The sequence below is a fragment of the Pistacia vera genome, unplaced genomic scaffold (assembly GCF_008641045.1).
Source record: "Pistacia vera cultivar Batoury unplaced genomic scaffold, PisVer_v2 Contig135, whole genome shotgun sequence".
Taxonomy (NCBI): Eukaryota; Viridiplantae; Streptophyta; class Magnoliopsida; order Sapindales; family Anacardiaceae; genus Pistacia; species Pistacia vera.
In genome coordinates, this window is record NW_022195412.1 from 127,522 (window position 1) to 145,612 (window position 18,091).

Sequence of the window (18,091 nt, forward strand, 5' to 3'; positions counted from 1 at the left end):
CTAGCGGTATGATATATCTGATGAGACTTGTTACAGTACGTTCTGGATGGATTAGGGCCTGAATATGATCCTGTGGTGGTAAATTCTACATCTAGGCTTGAATCGAAAATAGACTCAAACGCTTTAAGAAGCACAATTTTTGCTTCAAAATATGAAGTTAGGTTAGACAAGTTCAATACAGTTGATCATATAATAGTTCAACTCACATTGCAACTATAAATAATATTGGAAGTGGAAGTGGACACTCTGGACTGACCAGTGACAAAAATCATGAGTTGCTGCTGGGAACTCTAATCTGTCTATCTCTAAACTCCTTAGGAAATCCTATGTCCAACAAACATACCATTGCCATCAAACCACTTCCCTACGATTTAACTACTCACCATTTCCCTACAACCACACTCCCACTTTTAATCCTAAAGGACCTGGTTTTGTTCAGTATGGAAGAGGCAGAGGCCGTGGTTATAACAGAAAATATACTGATCTGCCAAGTCTGTAACAAAGCTGGTCACTCAGCTGCTCAGTGCTACCACAGATTCAACTCTGCGTATAATGGGAATATGCACCAGAATATCTGGTGCAAGTTTGTGTAAACACTATTACATCTCAACCTACTACACCAAAAAGAATATTCCTTAGAATATTTTTTTCTTTTTCTTTATTGCAATAATCAACAATTAATCTATTTCACTAATTATTTTTGTATATATAATTAAATATTGGGAAGATATTTTTATAAATAATAATATTTTGAAAAATATACTAATTTATCAAATTAAGCATTTATTTAATCAAATAAACATTACATTTAATATAGAAAAACATTACATCTAATATAAATGATACAAAAAAAAAAAAAAAATATATCCATTCAAGCTTCTGAGATTGTGGCTTATTCAAAAAGATGTACTGTCCATTCAAGCTTTTGAGATTTGTGGCTTATTCAAAAAGATATATTGTCCATTCAAGCTTTTGAGATTTGTGGCTAATTCAAAAAGATGTATTGTCCATTCAAGCTTTTTAGATTTGTAGCTAATTCAAAAAGATGTATTGTCTATTTAAGCTTTTTAGATTATAGCTTATTTCAAAAGATATATTATTCATTCAAGTTCAAAAAGATGTGTGTCCATTTAAGCTTTTTAGATTTAATGTTTTTAAATTAGTGTTAATTTTTTTTGAGTTATTGTAGTTTAATATTTATTTAAATAAAGTTTGTTTTTAATTTTCATTATTTTTGAATATATCATTATATGAATTTATTATTTAAATAATAATCAAATTAAATTAAATAAAAATAATCAAATTTGGTGTGATTTTTTGTGTAAAATTTATACTCAAATAACTTAACAAAATTAAAAAATAATAATAATAATATAATGGCACTACAGTGCTGTGCCAAATTTTTTTTTTTTTTAATTGTTAAGTTAATTTGAGTATTCACACCAAATTTGATTATTTGTATTAATTTAATTTGATTATAATTTATAATAAAAATCTATAATATGATATAATTCAAAAAATGATGAAAAATTTAAAACAAAATTTATTCAATGCAAATATTAAACTACAATAACTCAAAATAAAATTAACACTAATTTAAAAACATTAAATCTAAAAAACTTAAATGGACAACATCTTTTTGAGCTTGAATGAATAATATATCTTTTGAAATAAGCTATAAATCTAAAAAGATTGAATAGACAATACATCTTTTTGAATTAACCACAAATCTAAAAAGCTTAAATGGACAATACATCTTTTTGAATTAGCCACAAATCTCCGATTTCGAAAATTTCTTGCTCGACATAAACAAATCAAGGATACAGAGGCTCACCATGCTCTTCGAAATGCATTAATTGATTATGTTAGAAGAACATACTAATTCTGAAAATTAAATTACAATCAATATGGAATTTTACCTTGTGTTGTTGTTTGTGTTTTTTTTTTTTTGATATCTTTATATTAAATGTAAGTTTTCTATATAAATGTAATGTTTATTGATAAATAAATGCTTAATTTTATTAAATTAGTATAATTTTCAAAATAATTATTATTTATAAAAAATATCTTCCCATATTTAATTAATATATACAAAAATAATTAGTGAAATAGATAATATTTAATATTACAATAAAAGAAAGAAAAAGAATATTCTAAGAAATATTCTTTTTAGTATAATATATAGTGTAGTGGGTGGAGATGGAATAGTGTTTACACCCAAATTTGCACCAATTTGATGCAATGGTTGGAGATGTCTTATGCCATCATATGGGTTTTCAACCGATAGAGTTTATGACATTTCATATATTTTAATGTTTAAAGAACCTATCAACCTAAACTGATTATTAAGAAAAAATCTTCCATATAATATAATACAATACAACAAGCCTACCAGAGGAGTATGAATAATACTACATATATATCATTCTCATACAACATTTCTTATACAACATTATGTGGCAAGATATGATTGGGTGAAAGTTTAATTTAACTTTAAATTAGTCAATCATATCTTGCCACATAATGTTATATGAGAAATGTTGTATGAAAATGATGTATGTATAGTATTACTTGAGGAGTAAATATACTTTACTTGTGCTAATATGACCATTTTTTTTTTTTTTTTAATGACTGAAGGTGTTCAAGCAAGTTTACACATACTTTAACTAATTTCTCAGGACCTTGAAACTATCGACTGGATAAGAGTTCCAGTATCTATTCCTATTAGCAACTTGGGGGGGAATTTATGACACTTTTTTATTGGTTGGTTGTGTTGCAATATATTATATGGAAGATTTTCTCATTTATGAATGTTATTGTAAGAAAATCACCTTCTATCAATATGATTGATCATTTAGTGGAAAATTAATATCTCTATTATATCAATATTTTTCAAGACATAAGAGCACAATTCTAGCAATATCTTCAGACAAACACCAACCCCACTATGCTTTAAAGCTACGATCAAACAAAAATGTGCCCACCAAAATTAAGTGTCATCAACTACCAAATCGTACTACAATAATTTATTGGTCATCAAATTCAATTCAAAACCTTCATCATCTTCAACTAATTAATAATGTAAAACATAAACATTATACTCAACTGTTGCATCTCCAGTTTTGACATCAAATTTATGAGTTCTAGCCTGCACATAACCTCGAGCAAACCTGAACAGTCCACTCCCTCCGATCACCGGCATCTCTCTCACCTTCGAAAACACCGTGTTCCTTCCCATGATTGTTATGCTACTCCCGTTGTATTTCCCTTCAATGAACGCAAAGTTCATCGCCATTAGTAAACCGACTTCTTCTAGCGAAGCAAGCGCATAAAACCCTTGTGCTCTACCCACCATTTTCGACGTCATTTCTGGCCCTTCGGTCAAGGGATCGTCGATCATGCTGACCATGCCAAAGCCGGTGGGCGATGTCTTGTTGGAAGATGGGGTTACTACGGGAACTGCAGTGGGGTTTCGTCCGCCGACAATGTCGTGCCAATATATGCGAAAGTGTGTTAGCTTTTCTTTGCCGAACCCCGATAGGGGTTTGTCTAGGGTTTTCGCGAAGCTTGATTGGTTGGATTTTGCTGCAGTGGATGAGGAAAGGAGGAGGAGGAGGAGGAAGAAGAAGAGAAAGAGGGAGTGGGTAGTAAAGATTGGGAGAGTTTTTGTAAGTGGTGCTGCCATGGCTGAAATTGATCAGAATTGAGTGGTTTTGTGTAAGTAGTGAAGTGATGAGGTTTTTTATAGAGGAAATGTTTATGAAAATGGGATCTGAAGAATTTGGTTGGTGGAATAGAGCTGGACTTTTGGAAGCTAGAATGACCATAAATTCACATAATGTTAATAACTTGGTGCCTTCCTCTCAAAAATATATTGACTTAATTTAAATTTCTAAATGACATTTGTCGACGGATAATCACGCGTAATGTTATGTAAAATCTTTCAACGTGTTGATTCCTTATATATATAGTGAAATTAACTGATTTATTATTTGATTGTGAAGAGAAGAAAGAACGAAGCAAGATGTCAAAAGGGAAACTTATATTATGGGTTGTTGGATCGTTACATTGAATTAATGAAAATATATCCCCTTTAACAAGAAGATAATACTATATTCGATATGTGAAAGATTTTCTCGTATCATTATTAAGTGTTGTTTACGCGTCACTGGCATCATAAATCAAGTCAATGAATTTATTCTATATAGAAAATTGATTTATAAGAAAAGAGGGAACATGTCAAAAAGGAAACTTAATGGGTTGTTGGGACCAAGGTTTGGCGACATGTTACACGATTCAGAGTTGGTCATCATTTATCCCACTTTACCAGGACCCCGCATGGCTTTTTCAGCCAAGAATTCCTGACAATTAATGGTAATTTATTTTGGCGTAGAAAGGACGCAAAGCAATTGCAAAGATCACATCGATCATCTCCTTAAACCTCAACAAAACCTGACATTATAATACTCTTTTGGTTTTGTGATTGAATGAATGTACGCATATTTGTCTCATCTCCTTATAAGTTTTCTTCAGATTTTGATTTGGAACTTAATAATATTTAAAATTATTTATTGGATGAAAAAAATCCTTGGCATCACAAATGTTAGATTTAAAGAAAATTCTTTCGTGAGATGGATAACGATATATACGGTTAAATAATAAAACGTATTTTGTAATATTATGTCTATATGTTCCTAGGTGAGATAATTTGTTAACTGGGGTCCAACAAATTTTTTATTTAGATGAGAAATTCAATGGAGGAAAGTAAAACCCTAACCCTAGCGTACAATGTGGGGTTGGACATAATTTGAATTGTTTGGAAAGATTGATTATTTAATTTAAAGTTGGAAGTAGAAAAGCTAAAGTTGAGTGAGCTCCATCATTGCTCTTGTTGGCATTCATATGAACATGGTCAAGCGTGAAAAATATGAGGCAGTCCAAAAGTACAAGCAAAATACCACTTACTTCCCTCTGATTTTAGGCACTAGTGTGCAAGAAACATATTACTATTCTATGATTAATCCATATGCCCTAGTTAAGAAATATATATATATCATTGAATCTCAATTGTAAAACATTATATCAGTTCAATGAGTATTGAACGAATAGAGAAAAGAAAAAGTTTCTGAATAATGCTCTTAACTTTCATTTATTTGCAAGAGACTTTATATACAAAGCTTAGTTGACTAATTACTGACTAACTAACTAATTAAGCAACTAATCCAACTAATTAAAACTGACAAATTAACAACTTAACAAACCAGCTAAAATAAGCTAAACGTGTTAAAACTGATAAACTGTTGAATTACATAAATACCCCTTCCAGATTTAATTCCTACATTCCCCCCTCGAGTTGGAGCTAGGTGACAATCACCTAAGCCCAACTTGGACAAGAAATATGTAAACTAAGGAGCAGTAAGAGGTTTAGTGAAGAAATCAGCAAGTTGCTGTGAAGATGGAATGTGCTGGGGAGTGATGAAACCTGCCTTGAACTGATCTCGAACCACATGACAATCAATCTCCAAGTGCTTAGTACGCTCATGAAAAATTGGATTGGCGGTGATGTGTAGGGCAGCTCGATTATCACACCAAACAGTAATAGGTAGTGAGAAAGAAATCAGCAAGTCTTGAAGCAAATAGGAAATCCATTGCAACTCACAAACTATGGTTGCCATACTCCTGTACTCTGCTTCTGCGGAGGACTTAGAAACTGTAGTTTGTTTCTTTGTCTTCCACGAAATAAGAGAAGAGCCAAGGAACACACAATAGCCAGTGAGAGACCTTCGGGAATCAGGGCAAGAAGCCCAATCAGCATCACAATAAGCTATGACTGTAAAGGAAGAGTGAGCTGGAAAAAATAGACTTTTAGAAAGACATCCCTTTAGATACCGCAGGATGTATAAAGCAGCATCCCAATGTTCTTGGCAAGGTGAATTAACAAACTAACTCAGCTGTTGAACAGCAAAGCTAATGTCAGGTCTTGTCAAATTAAGATACAATAAGTGGCCAATTAATCTCCTATATTGATCAGGAGAAGATAGGGGATTGGAAGATTCTGAACTAAGCTTGCAACCTTTGAGAAAAGGAGTAGAAATAGGCTTTGCACCAACCAAACCTGTGTCTTCAAGGATATCCAAAATATATTTCCTTTGATTGATAAAAGTTCCCTCTGAAGATCGAGCTATTTCTATCCCAAGGAAGTATTTGGCATATCTTAAGTCTTTGATAGTAAAAACGGAATGTAGATAAGCCTTAACTACTGCAATATCACTTTCATTAGGTCCCATTACTAAAACATCATCAACATAAACAATTAGAGCCAAGAAACTATCTACAGAAGGTTTAGTAAAGAGACAATGATCATGCTTGGACTAAACAAAACCATAGGCCAGTAACTTAGTGCAGAATTCATGATTCCATGGTCTGGAAGCTTGTTTCAAGCCATATAAGGATTTTCTGAGTTTGCAAACCTCTCTATTTTGTGCCTTAGAATAACCATCAAGGGGAAACAAATAGAATTCTTCTTCCAAATAACCATGTAAAAAAGCATTGTTAATGTCTAATTGATGTAATGGCCAAGAATAGGCAGTAGCAATAGCCAAGAAAATTCTCATGACTGTAACAAGCTTGGCAACCGGAGAAAAGCTTTCCAAATAATCCACCCCATAAATTTGATTGTAGCCTTTGGCCACTAATCTGGCCTTGTATCTATCTATACTCCCATCTGGTTTAAGTTTAATTTTATAAACCCATTTTGTGCCAATTGGTTTTTTTTTTCCAAGTGGTAATGGAACTAATTCCCAAGTATGGTTGGGTTCTAAAGCATCAAGTTCAGCATTCATAGCTTTAATCCAAGCAGGATGTTGGCCAGCTTGATGATAAGAAGTAGGTTCTTGGATTGTTGAGACATTAGCTAAGAAATTAATATATGTGTGTGATAAACGGGGAGGATCAATGTAAGGGTAAGTTGGAGGTGTATGAATTGAAGAAAAATGAGATTTATCAACAGTTGAGATCTGTTGGGAATTATGACAATGCAGCACATAATCATTCATCCATTTTGGTGGCTGTTTAGATCTAAGACTTTGCCTAGGTAGAGAATGTTCAATTGGGATGGGTGAAATATTACTAGACTGTGAATGCAGTTCTACATGATTAGGAGACAAATTTTCAGGAATCAATTCATCATTAATAGGTTCAATATGCATAACAATATCAACTCTAGGTGATGAATGAGTTTCTAACTCAGCAGAAGGTATAGAATCAGAAATATCAAAATCAGATGTAGACTGTGGATAAGATGTGGCAGGTAAACAAGCATTTTCTGTAGGAAACAAGTCTTCAAAAATAGAAGGAATTAGTGGCACACATGAAGACTTGTTTGTAGTAGAATCAGTAGAGAAAGGAAATATTTGTTCAAGGAAATATACATCTCGAGAAACAAACATTGTTTTAGAAGACAAATCATAAAGCTTAAAAGCTTTCTGACCTTGACTATAACTAATGAAACAACACCTATTAGCTTTGGATGCAAATTTATCCTTGTGTGATAGTATATTGGTTGCATAACAAAGGCAACCAAAAACCTTGAAAAAATCATAGGTAGGAATCTGTTTATACAGTAGTTCATATGGGGATTTCCATTAAAGGACTGAGTTGCCATGAGAATGGCATGATCCCAAAACATAACAGGCATATTAGCTTGAAAAATCAGGGCTCTAGCTACTTGAAGTAAATGCCTAACAATACCATTCTGTTGAGGTGTGTAGACACAGGTTTTCTGATGAACAATACCTAATGTACGAAATAGTTGTTGACAATTAGAATTAAGAAACTCAGTTCCATTGTCTGTTCTAATGCTTTTAACTTTAGCATCAAATTGGGTTTTTACAAGATGAAAGAAATTTTGCAAAGTAGTGAATGTTTGTGTTTTGTGGGAAAGGAGAAATGTCCACACTGCCCTACTGTGATCATCAACAATAGTCAGTACATAAAGTGCTCCTGTAACAGATTTTACTTTATAAGGACCCCATAGATCCAAATGAAGTAAATCAAAAGGTTTAAGGGATATGGTTTGACTTATAGGAAAAGGTAACCTATACTGTTTTGCTTTGTGACACATATCACAATCTAAAAAAGATGCATCAATGGATTTATCAATAAATTGTAAATGATGCAATGCATTCAAAGAGCTGTGAGCAAGTCTCTTATGCCAAAGAGATAATGAGCAATGACCCACTTTATTAGCAGAAAAAGAAATGTTACAAGCAAGAGATAAACACTTAGCTGATATAGCTTGTGTTTCTGTCTTATTACATGTAGAAAAATTCCTAAAATGGACACGGTTTTTGTCCAGAATGCATAAATTCCCAACAAGTTTCCCAACTGCTAATATTTCTTCATTTTGTAGGTCCTGCAAAACACAAAGTTTTGGATAAAAAGTAAATTTAAGATTTGCATTAGCAGTGAGTTTGGGTACTGAAAGTAGATTAAATATGAAAGATGGAACATGCAGCGCATCATGCAGGGTCAGTTTAGAGTTTAATAGGATGTTTCCAATATGGTTCACAAATTTTATGGTTCCATCTGGTAAATGGACAGGTGTAGGTTTGGTTACAGGTTTTGGTGAGTTCATAAGTTTCAAATCAACACATATATGGTTTGAAGCACCTGTATCAACAATCCATGTTCTCACTTCTAAGCAATCAATAACTTGTAAGCTATAGTTCATACCTGCAAAGTCCCCTAGATGAGCAAAGTTCACCAGATTATTTTCAACTGCATTTTCCCTTTCATCAGCTTCATAACCTCCTGCTGTATAATATCAGTGAGAGATTGTCCCTGCAATCCTTTCTTTTCTTCTTCACCAATGTCCTCAAAATTCAAAGGAGAATCCATCATCTGTGCTGTCATTGCCCTACCCCAGTGTTGGCTTTACCTTGCTGACCTTTCAGCTCTTTATACCATTCTGGATAACCTATGATTTCGGAAAAAAAAAATTCTCTTGTGTATCCATTTTGGTTACAAAAATCACAGTGTTTATCACCATTCCTCTTCCTATTTTCCTGTTTATTCTTATTTCCCCCATTATAGTTACTGCCACTGTTTCCATACTTCTTTGTTGAATTATTCCCTTGATTCATCTGTGCCTTAGCAAACATGGCAGAGACTCTACTTGAGTTTGAAAAATTGATATGAACCTCCCTTTGTTTTTCAACTTTCAAAGCCATAAAATAGGCCTTATTAATAGTAGGTAATGGTTCAAGTACTAAAATTTGGCTCCTTAACTGATCATAGGAATCATTAAGCCGCATCAAGAATTGCATCAAACGATTCAGAGAATTAATATCATTCATCTTCTTTCTTGATCCACAACTGCAATCAAGAACTGGCAAAATGCAGTTCAACTCATCCCAAAGTTTTTTTAATTTTGTATAATACTTCGAAATTGTCTCATTTCCTTGTGACACTGAAGCAATTTCCCTCTGAATTTGATAGATCAAAGGTCCATTACTTTCACCATAATGTTCCTCAAGTTCATTCCATAGTTCTTCAGCAGTAGATGCATAAAGAAAGGCTCCAACTATGTCACTTGAAACAGAGTTCAATAACCATGACCTAATCATGCAATCAAACCTTGACCAAAGTTCAAAGCTATCTGAGTCTTGTTCTGACCTATAAATTTTTCCATTAATAAACCCTAACTTTTGTTTTGCACCTAATGCAATTAAAATTGATCTACTCCATGCTAGATAGTTTTCGTTACTTGTAAGTAGAAAAGTCACCAGTTGCATGCCTGGATGATCCGAATTTTGCAGCATCATGGAATTATTTCCATTGTTCAACTCCATTTCTTTCAAAACTGAACTTTTGTTGGAGTTCGCTAGTGATTCTCCAGCTCCAGTATTACTTGACTCTTTGACCATGTTGAGTAATCAATTCGTAAAGCAAAGCTTCAAGAGCTCAAAGAAGATTCAAAAGGAAAAAATATCTTTCCTGCTCTGATACCATGAACGAATAGAGAAAAGAAAAAGTTTCTGAATAATACTCTTAACATTCATTTATTTGCAAGAGACTTTATATACAAAGCTTAGCTGACTCATTACTGACTAACTAACTAATTAAGCAACTAATCCAACTAATTAAAACTGACAGATCAACAACTTAACAAACCAGCTAAAATAAGCTAAAAGTGTTAAAGCTAATAAACTGTTGAATTACATAAATACCCCTTCCAGATTTAATTCCTACAAGTATGTCTACATGGTTCGGACAAATTAATATCAAAACGTCTTAACTAAATAATTATTTTATGTAAGAAATATTTTAATGAAATTTCGTTAATAAAAGTTGAGTTTTGCGTACAAGATAAGAGGTTACAAAATTATATCTTTTTCGATTACCAGAAAAAAAAAAAAAAATCTATAAATTCTACCAAATCTTGTTAACAAAAGTTATGTAAGAGTTAACTCTTTCAATGAAAATTAATATCCTTATTCTAAAAGGTTAAAGGACACTAACAAAAGAGATGGACTATACCTATAAGATACTGATTTGAAATTGCAACCGTTAATTTAATGTTAACAATATGTTAACTGTTAACCCAAAGTTTTATTTGATTAGTGAAATNAAATGCAAAGCATGAACGTGTCTTATTTTATCTCCCTCAGTTTTTAGTACCAGTTGAATGCAAAATTATTGGGATTCTAGAGATACCTTTTCAAGAGGATTGCTTGACAGCAGAGAGCCCACTCAGGTACACCTCTGTAATTCATTTTGGATTTTTCAGTTCAGCCTTTTTCAATCCATATATACTAACAGTTAGCATGAAAGTGACATAGGAAAGGGATTGAAATACCCTTTCTTCTTGCCATTAATATCAATCACATTATAGAGCTGATTGATTCTATGGTTCAATATTTGGCCATACACGATTAATCTTAGGGGCCCTTTGATTGGAGGTACTTTGATCGGAGATAATGAAAGATTATTGGGGTTATGTCATTTTATATTACTTAATTACCATGTTTAGTTGTCAAGTAATATAAGATTCCGGTACTCTTGCATTACCAATAGTTATTACTGTTGATAATATTAGAGGTAATCTGATTACCTCTATTTTCTTAGGTATTTAAAAATTACCTTGGTAATCTTATTTTTGTTACAATTTTATCCCTTATTAATAAAAATTTTGGACAATATTGCCACTGTTTTAAAATAAATTTACATTAATATACCATTTTAATTTTGCCCTTGTTTAATTAAATTTTTGGACAATAATACCCTTATATTTAAAACAAATTACAGACCACCACTGCCACCCAGCCACCACCGCCAACAGCGGGCCAACCACCATGGACCACCGTCGAAAACTCGTCGGAGTCCCTAAAAATGATCGAGATTCTCTAGGAGGCTTCGATATGGCCGCTTTCGACCATCAATATGGCCAGAAATGACCATATCGAAGCCTCGTGGTCACGGTGAGCTACTCACGGTGACTTTTAGAGACTTTCAACGATGGTTTGCGATGGCGACAAGCGGTGGCAAGGGATGGGGGTGATTTTGTCATAAATAAAAGTTTTATATAAGCGTCGCGAGGGTGTTTTAGCTAAATCTGAATTATTGGGGGTTAAAAAAAATTATTTAAAAATTAATAATAAAATAATATTATATTAATATTTAAAAAGAGGGCAATTTAGTGATTTAAATAACATACCCACCAATTTATTCCCCCTAGCCAAACATATTAATATAACATATCCACCAACTAACCAAACACATTTTTCTAAAGATTCCCAGTAATCTTCAAGGCAATATAAGATTCCAATAATCCAACATTCCGAGAACTAAATGCACCCTTAAGGTAAAACTACAATCACTTAAATCAAACAGTGAAATAATATTATAACACCATGAAATGAACTTAAATATATAGATATGGTAGATTTTGATCCTCCTAAACAGCTGCAGATTAAGTTGTTAAATTGAAATTCAGCTAATTTACGGATATAAATGAGCAAGTATGGTATCAATGCCTTTTCAAGCTCATTAACGAGAAGTTAAAATTACAAAGGAGTTCTTAACTCAAACCCTGAGCAGGCCTTCGTGAAATTCAAACTTGGATAGATTGCAATTCCATGTTGAAAATAATTTAAACATTTCATACACATGTTGTTTGCATATTCAGATATTCTCATATCTGGAAAATTATAGAAAGAAAATTCTAAATAATACTTTCATAAATGACAATTTCTTGGACTTAGAAGATAGTTATTTTAAAGTGGCGGCTGTCCTGGGCTCAGCTCTCATACATTGATGGAATGGAAACCATTCACGAAAATGGCAATCCACATCGTCCTCCTCATCCACAAAACACATATGAACTTAATTCATTCAATAATTAAAGAAACATTTCAGCAGTGATGTAACTATTTATACATTACATCGTGCTCCTGCTCCACACAACACAAACATTATACTCAACTCTATTTATTAAGGGCCCTCTTGAAAGTAATAAAGAGTTAATTATTCAATCAATCAATAAAGATTGACTCACAATCTAATCTTACCAATTTTTTTCGCAACTCTGACATGATAGTTTACAATTGATCACCCCGCAATTGGACAAGCAATATTCATTGCAAGCTGATCAATTGTGAGTTGTCACGTTGGGATTGTAAAAGAAAGTTTGTGAGATTAGATTGTAAACGTAATATTGTCCATGCAAAAAATTGTTACTTTCCTTTACGAGGTAATTAAACGAAGGAAATAGTTGCCCTTTCGGAAGGTGGAAAGCGTTCGAACTGAGACATTTTGTCTGGCTTTATACATGAATAAAGCAAATTTAAAGTGATGGTGCAAAATACTTTCAACCTCACAATTACATTGTTGTGTTGAGGGTCATATTGGCTGAGAGAAGGAAAGTAGTAAAAGATAGGTGCAGTGGCAATATAATCTAGATATATAGTAAGACAAAAATTGTAGTCGTCGGTCACCGGAAGAATCAGTAGGGCGTATTAATGAAAACATAGAAGCAGGAGGAGCTTATTTTGTTCGCATGTTGGAATGGAAGGTCATCTCTGCAAAATTGATTGGCAGTGATGTGTAGGGCAGCTCGATTATCACACACAAAGAGTAATAGGTAAAGGGAAAGAACTCGCAAGTCTTGAAGCAAATAAGAGATCCATTGCAACTCACAAACTGTGGCTGGCCATACTTGTACTCAGCTTCTCCAGTGGACTTAGAAATGTAGTTTTTTCTTTGTCTTCCATGAAATAAGAGAAGGGTCGAGGAACACACAATAGCCAGTGAGAGACTGTCGGGAATCAGGGCAAAAGCCCAAATCACATCACAATAAGCTGTGACTGTAAAGGAAAAGTGAGTTGGAAAAAATAACCTTAGAAGGAGATCCCTTGAGATACCGCAGGATGTATAAGGCAGCATCCCTGTTCTTGGCAAGGAGAATTAACAAACTGACTTAGCTGCTGAACAGCAAAACTAATGTCAGGTCTTGTCAAATTAAGTCAATAAGAGGCCAATTAATCTTCTATATTGATCAGATAAGATAGGGTTAGAAGATTCTGAACTAAGCTTGCAACCTTTGAGAAAAGTAGAAAACAGCTTTGCACCAACCAGACCTGTGTCTTCAAGGTATCCAAGATAATTTCCTTTGATTGATAAAGTGCCCTCTGAAGAGCGAGCTATTTTCATCCCAAGAAAATATTGGCATACCCTAAATCTTTGATAGTAAAAACAAAATGCAGATAAGCCTTAACCGCTGCAATATCACTTTCATTAGGGCCCATTACTAAACATCATCAACATAACAATTAGAGCCAAGAACTATCTACAGAAGGTTTAGTAAAGAGACAATATCATGCTTGGACTGAACAAAACCGTAGGCCAGTACTTAGTGCAGAATTCATGATTCCATTGTCTGGAAGCCTGTTTCAGGCCATAAAATTTTTTTAGTTTGCAAACCTCTCATTTTGTGCCTTAGAATAACCATCAGGAGGAAACAAATAGACTTCTTCATCCAAATATCCATGTAAGAAACATTGTTATGTTAATTGGTGTAATGGCCAAGAATGGGCAGTAACAATGGCCAAGAAAATTCTCACAGACAAGCTTGGCAACCGGAGAAAAACTTTCCAAATAGTCCACCCCATACTTGATTGTAACCTTTGCTACTAACCTAGCCTTGTATCTCTTACAACCCCATCAAGCTTAAGTTTAATTTTAAAACCCATTTAGTGCCAATTGGTCTTTTCCAGGTGGTAATGGAACTAATTCCCAAGTATGGTTGGATTCTAAAGCATCAAGTTCATCATCATAGCTTTAATCCAAGCAGGGTGTTTGCAAGCTTGATGATAAGAATAGGTTCTTGGATTGTTGAGACATTAGCTAAAAAATTTATATTGTATGTGATAAACAGGGAGGATCAATGTAAGGGTAAGTTGGAGGTGTATGAATTGAAGAACAATGAGATTTATCAACAGTTGAAATCTGATGGGAATTATGACAATGGCACAATAATCATTCATCCATTTGGTGGCTGTTTATATCTAAAACTGTGCCTAGGTAGAGAATGTTCAAGTGGGATGGGCTGTGAATGCATTTTCTACATTATAGGAGATAAAGAATTAATTCATCAGAAACAGGTTCAGTAGCACAACAGTATCAACTCTAGGTGATGAATGAGTTTCTAACTCAGCAGAAGGTATAGTATCAGACCTATCAAAAACATATGTAGATTTTGAGTGAGATGTGGCAGGTAAACAAGTTATTTCTGTAGGGAACAAGTCTTCAAAACAGAAGAATTAGTGGCTCATAGGCTTGTTTGCAGTAGAATCAGTAGAGAAAGGAAATAGATGTTCAAGGAAAAATACATCTACGAGAACAAATATTGTTTTAGAAGACAAATCATAAGCTTAAAAGCTTTCTGACCTTGACTATAACCACTGAAACAACACCTATTAGCTCTGGGTGCAAATTATCCTTGTGGGGCAATGTATTGTTGCATAACAAAGGCAACCAAAACCTTGAAAAAATCATAGGTAGGAATCTGTTTGTACAGTAGTTCATATGGGGATTTCCATTGAAGGACTGAGGTTGGTAACCTATTAATGATATGAGTTGCCATGAGAATGGCATGATCCCAAAACCTAACAGGCATATTACTTGAAAAATCAGTGCTCTAGCTACTTAAGTAAATGCCTATGTTTTCTTTCAACAATACCATTCTGTTGAGGTGTATAGACACAAGTTTTTCTGATGTATAATACCTAATGTATGAAATAGGTGCTGACAATTAGAATTGAGAAATTCAGTTCCATGTCTGTTCTAATGCTTTAACTTTAGCATCAAATTGGGTTTCTACAAGAGAAAGAAATTTTGCAAAGTAGTGAAATTTGTGTTTTATGAGAAAGGCGAAAAGTCCACACTGCCCTACTGTGATCATGAACAATAGTCAGCACATAATGTGCTCCTGTAACAGATTTTACTTTATAAGGACCCCTAGATCCAAATGAAGTAAATCAAAAGGTTTAAGTGATATGGTCGACTTATAGGAAAAGGTAACCTAGACTGTTTTGCTTTATGACACACATCACAATCGGAAAAGATACATCAATGGTTTTATCAATAAATTGTAAATGATCAGTGCATTCAAAAACTGTGACCAAGTCTTTATGCCAAAGAGATAATGAGCAATGCCCACTTTATATACAGAAAAAGAAATGTTCAAACAGGAGATAAACACCTTAGCTGATATAGCTTGTGTTTTCTTTCTATATTACAGTAGAAAGATTCCTAAAATGGAGACTGTTTTGTCCAGAATGTACAAATTCCCAACAAGTTTCCCAACTGCTAATATTTCTTCATTTTGTAGGTCCTAAATACAATGTTTTGGATAAAAGGTAAATTTAAGATTTGCATTAACAGTGAGTTTGGGTACTAAAAGTAGATTAAATTTGAAATGATGGAACATGTAGAGCATCATGCAGGGTCAGTTTGAGTTTAAGAGGATGTTTCCAGTATGGTTCACAAACTTATGGTTCATCTGGTAAAAGACAGGTGTAGGTTTGGTTACAGGTTTTGGTGAGGTCATAAGTTTCAAATCAACACACATATGGTTTGAAGCACCTGTATCAACAATCCATGTCCTACTTCTAAGCAATCAATAACTTGTAAGCTGTAATTCATACCTACAAAGCCCCTAGATGAGCAAAGTTCACCTAATTATTTTCCAATTGCATTTTCCCTTTCATCAGCTTCATAACCTCCTGTTGTATAATATCAGTGAGAGAGGTCCCGTAAACCTTTCTTTTCTTCTTCATCACTTTCCTCAAAATTCAAAGGAGAATCCATCATCGTACTGCCATTGCCCTAACCCCAGTGTTGGTTTTACCCTGCTGACCTTTCAGCTCTTTACCATTCTGGATAACCTATAATATTTGAAACAAATTCTCTTGTGTGTCCATTTTGGTTACAAAAATCACATGTTATCAACATTCCTCTTCCTATTTCCTGTTTATTCTTATTCCCCCACTATAGTTACTACCACTATTTCCATACTCTTTGCTGAATTATTCCCTTGATTCATCTATGCCTTAGCAAACATGGCAGAGACACTACTTGAGTCTGAAAGTTGATATGAACCTCCTTTGTTTTTCAACTTTTCAAACCATAGATAAGCCTTATTAACAGTAGGTAATGTTCAAGTACTAAAATTTGGCTCCTTAACTAATCATAGAATCATTAAGCCCCATCAAAAATTGCATCAAACGATTTAGAGAATTAATATCATTCATCTTTTTTCTGAGCCCCACAATACAAAGGAACAGCAAAATGCAATTCAACTCATCCAAGTTTTTTTTTTTGTATATACTTCGAAATTGTCTCATTTCCTTGTGACACTGAAGCAATTTCCCTCTGAATTTGATAGATCAAAGTCCATTGCTTTCACCGTAATGTTCCTTAAGTTCACTCCCTATTCTTCAGCAGTAGATGCATAAAGAAAAGCTCCTACTATGTCACTTGAAACAGAGTTCAATAACCATGACCTAATCATGCAATCAACCCTTGTCCAAGTTCAAAATTATCTGAATCTTGTTATGGCCTAGAAATTTTCCTATTAATACCCTAACTTCTGTTTTGCACTAATGCAATTAAAACTGATCTACTCCATGCTATATGTTTTCGTACTTGTAAGAAGAAAGTTCACCAGTTGCATGCCTGGATGATCCAAATTTTGCAGCATCATGGAATTCTTTCCACTGTTCAACTCCATTTCTTTCAACTGAACTATCGTTGGAGTTCACTGGTGATTCTCTAGATCCAGTATTACTTATTCTCTCACCATGTCAAGTAATCAATTTCGAAAGCAAAGCTTCAAGAGCTCAAAGAAGATTCAGAAGAAAAAAAAACTTTCTACTCTGATACCATGAGACGAACAGAGGAAGAGAGAGTTTTCTGAATAATGCTCTTAACTTTCATTTATTTACAAGAGAGTTTATATACAAGTCTTAGCTGACTAATTACTGACTTACTAACTACTTAAGCAACTAATCCAACTAATTAAACCTGACTAATTAACAACTTAACAAACGCTAAAAGTGTGTTAAAACTGATAACTATTGAATTACATAAATACCCTTTCCATTAATCCTGACAAATGCCCAAGCAGGAAAAAAAAAAAAAAAAAAAAAAAAAAGCACCTTTCTTCCAAAATCCAAGTAGAGTATACCATCCTGTTATATCATATATGTTTAAAAGCTACTTTATTCCAATACTATCATCTCGCAAATTGCATAGCCATTAACAAACCCCATCCAAATTCTGTGCTATCAGACACACCACGAAAATCCAAATAAGTATTCAAAATCTCTATAAAAGTTGGTGCGTAGGTTACACACTGCAACATGTGAAAGTTGTCTAAATTTTATATTATTGTGGGAGGACAAATTTCTCTGTTTCTAATCTAAATCCAAAATAAGTAGAATAAATTTTATATTATTGTGGGAGGACAGCTCTACCGTTTTGTAAGAACTTGTCTCTTTGGTTGATAGATTCCGTAAAGTTAGTTAATTAC

At 33.6% G+C, this 18,091-nt stretch overlaps 1 protein-coding gene across 1 annotated transcript; it reads right to left on the bottom strand.

The window, feature by feature from the left end:
- Positions 1–3,014: 3,014 nt before the first annotated feature.
- LOC116122544 (dirigent protein 22-like) lies at positions 3,015–3,882 on the bottom strand. Its single transcript, XM_031408381.1, has one exon. It carries the CDS (start codon positions 3,683–3,685, stop codon positions 3,074–3,076), a length of 612 nt encoding a protein of 203 aa, XP_031264241.1. The 5' UTR covers positions 3,686–3,882; the 3' UTR covers positions 3,015–3,073.
- Between the last annotated feature and the right edge of the window lie 14,209 nt (positions 3,883–18,091).

Excerpts from the sequence above, each read along its gene's own strand:
- LOC116122544 (XM_031408381.1), bottom strand. The coding sequence starts at position 3,685 with ATGGCAGCACCACTTACAAAAACTCTCCCAATCTTTACTACCCACTCC.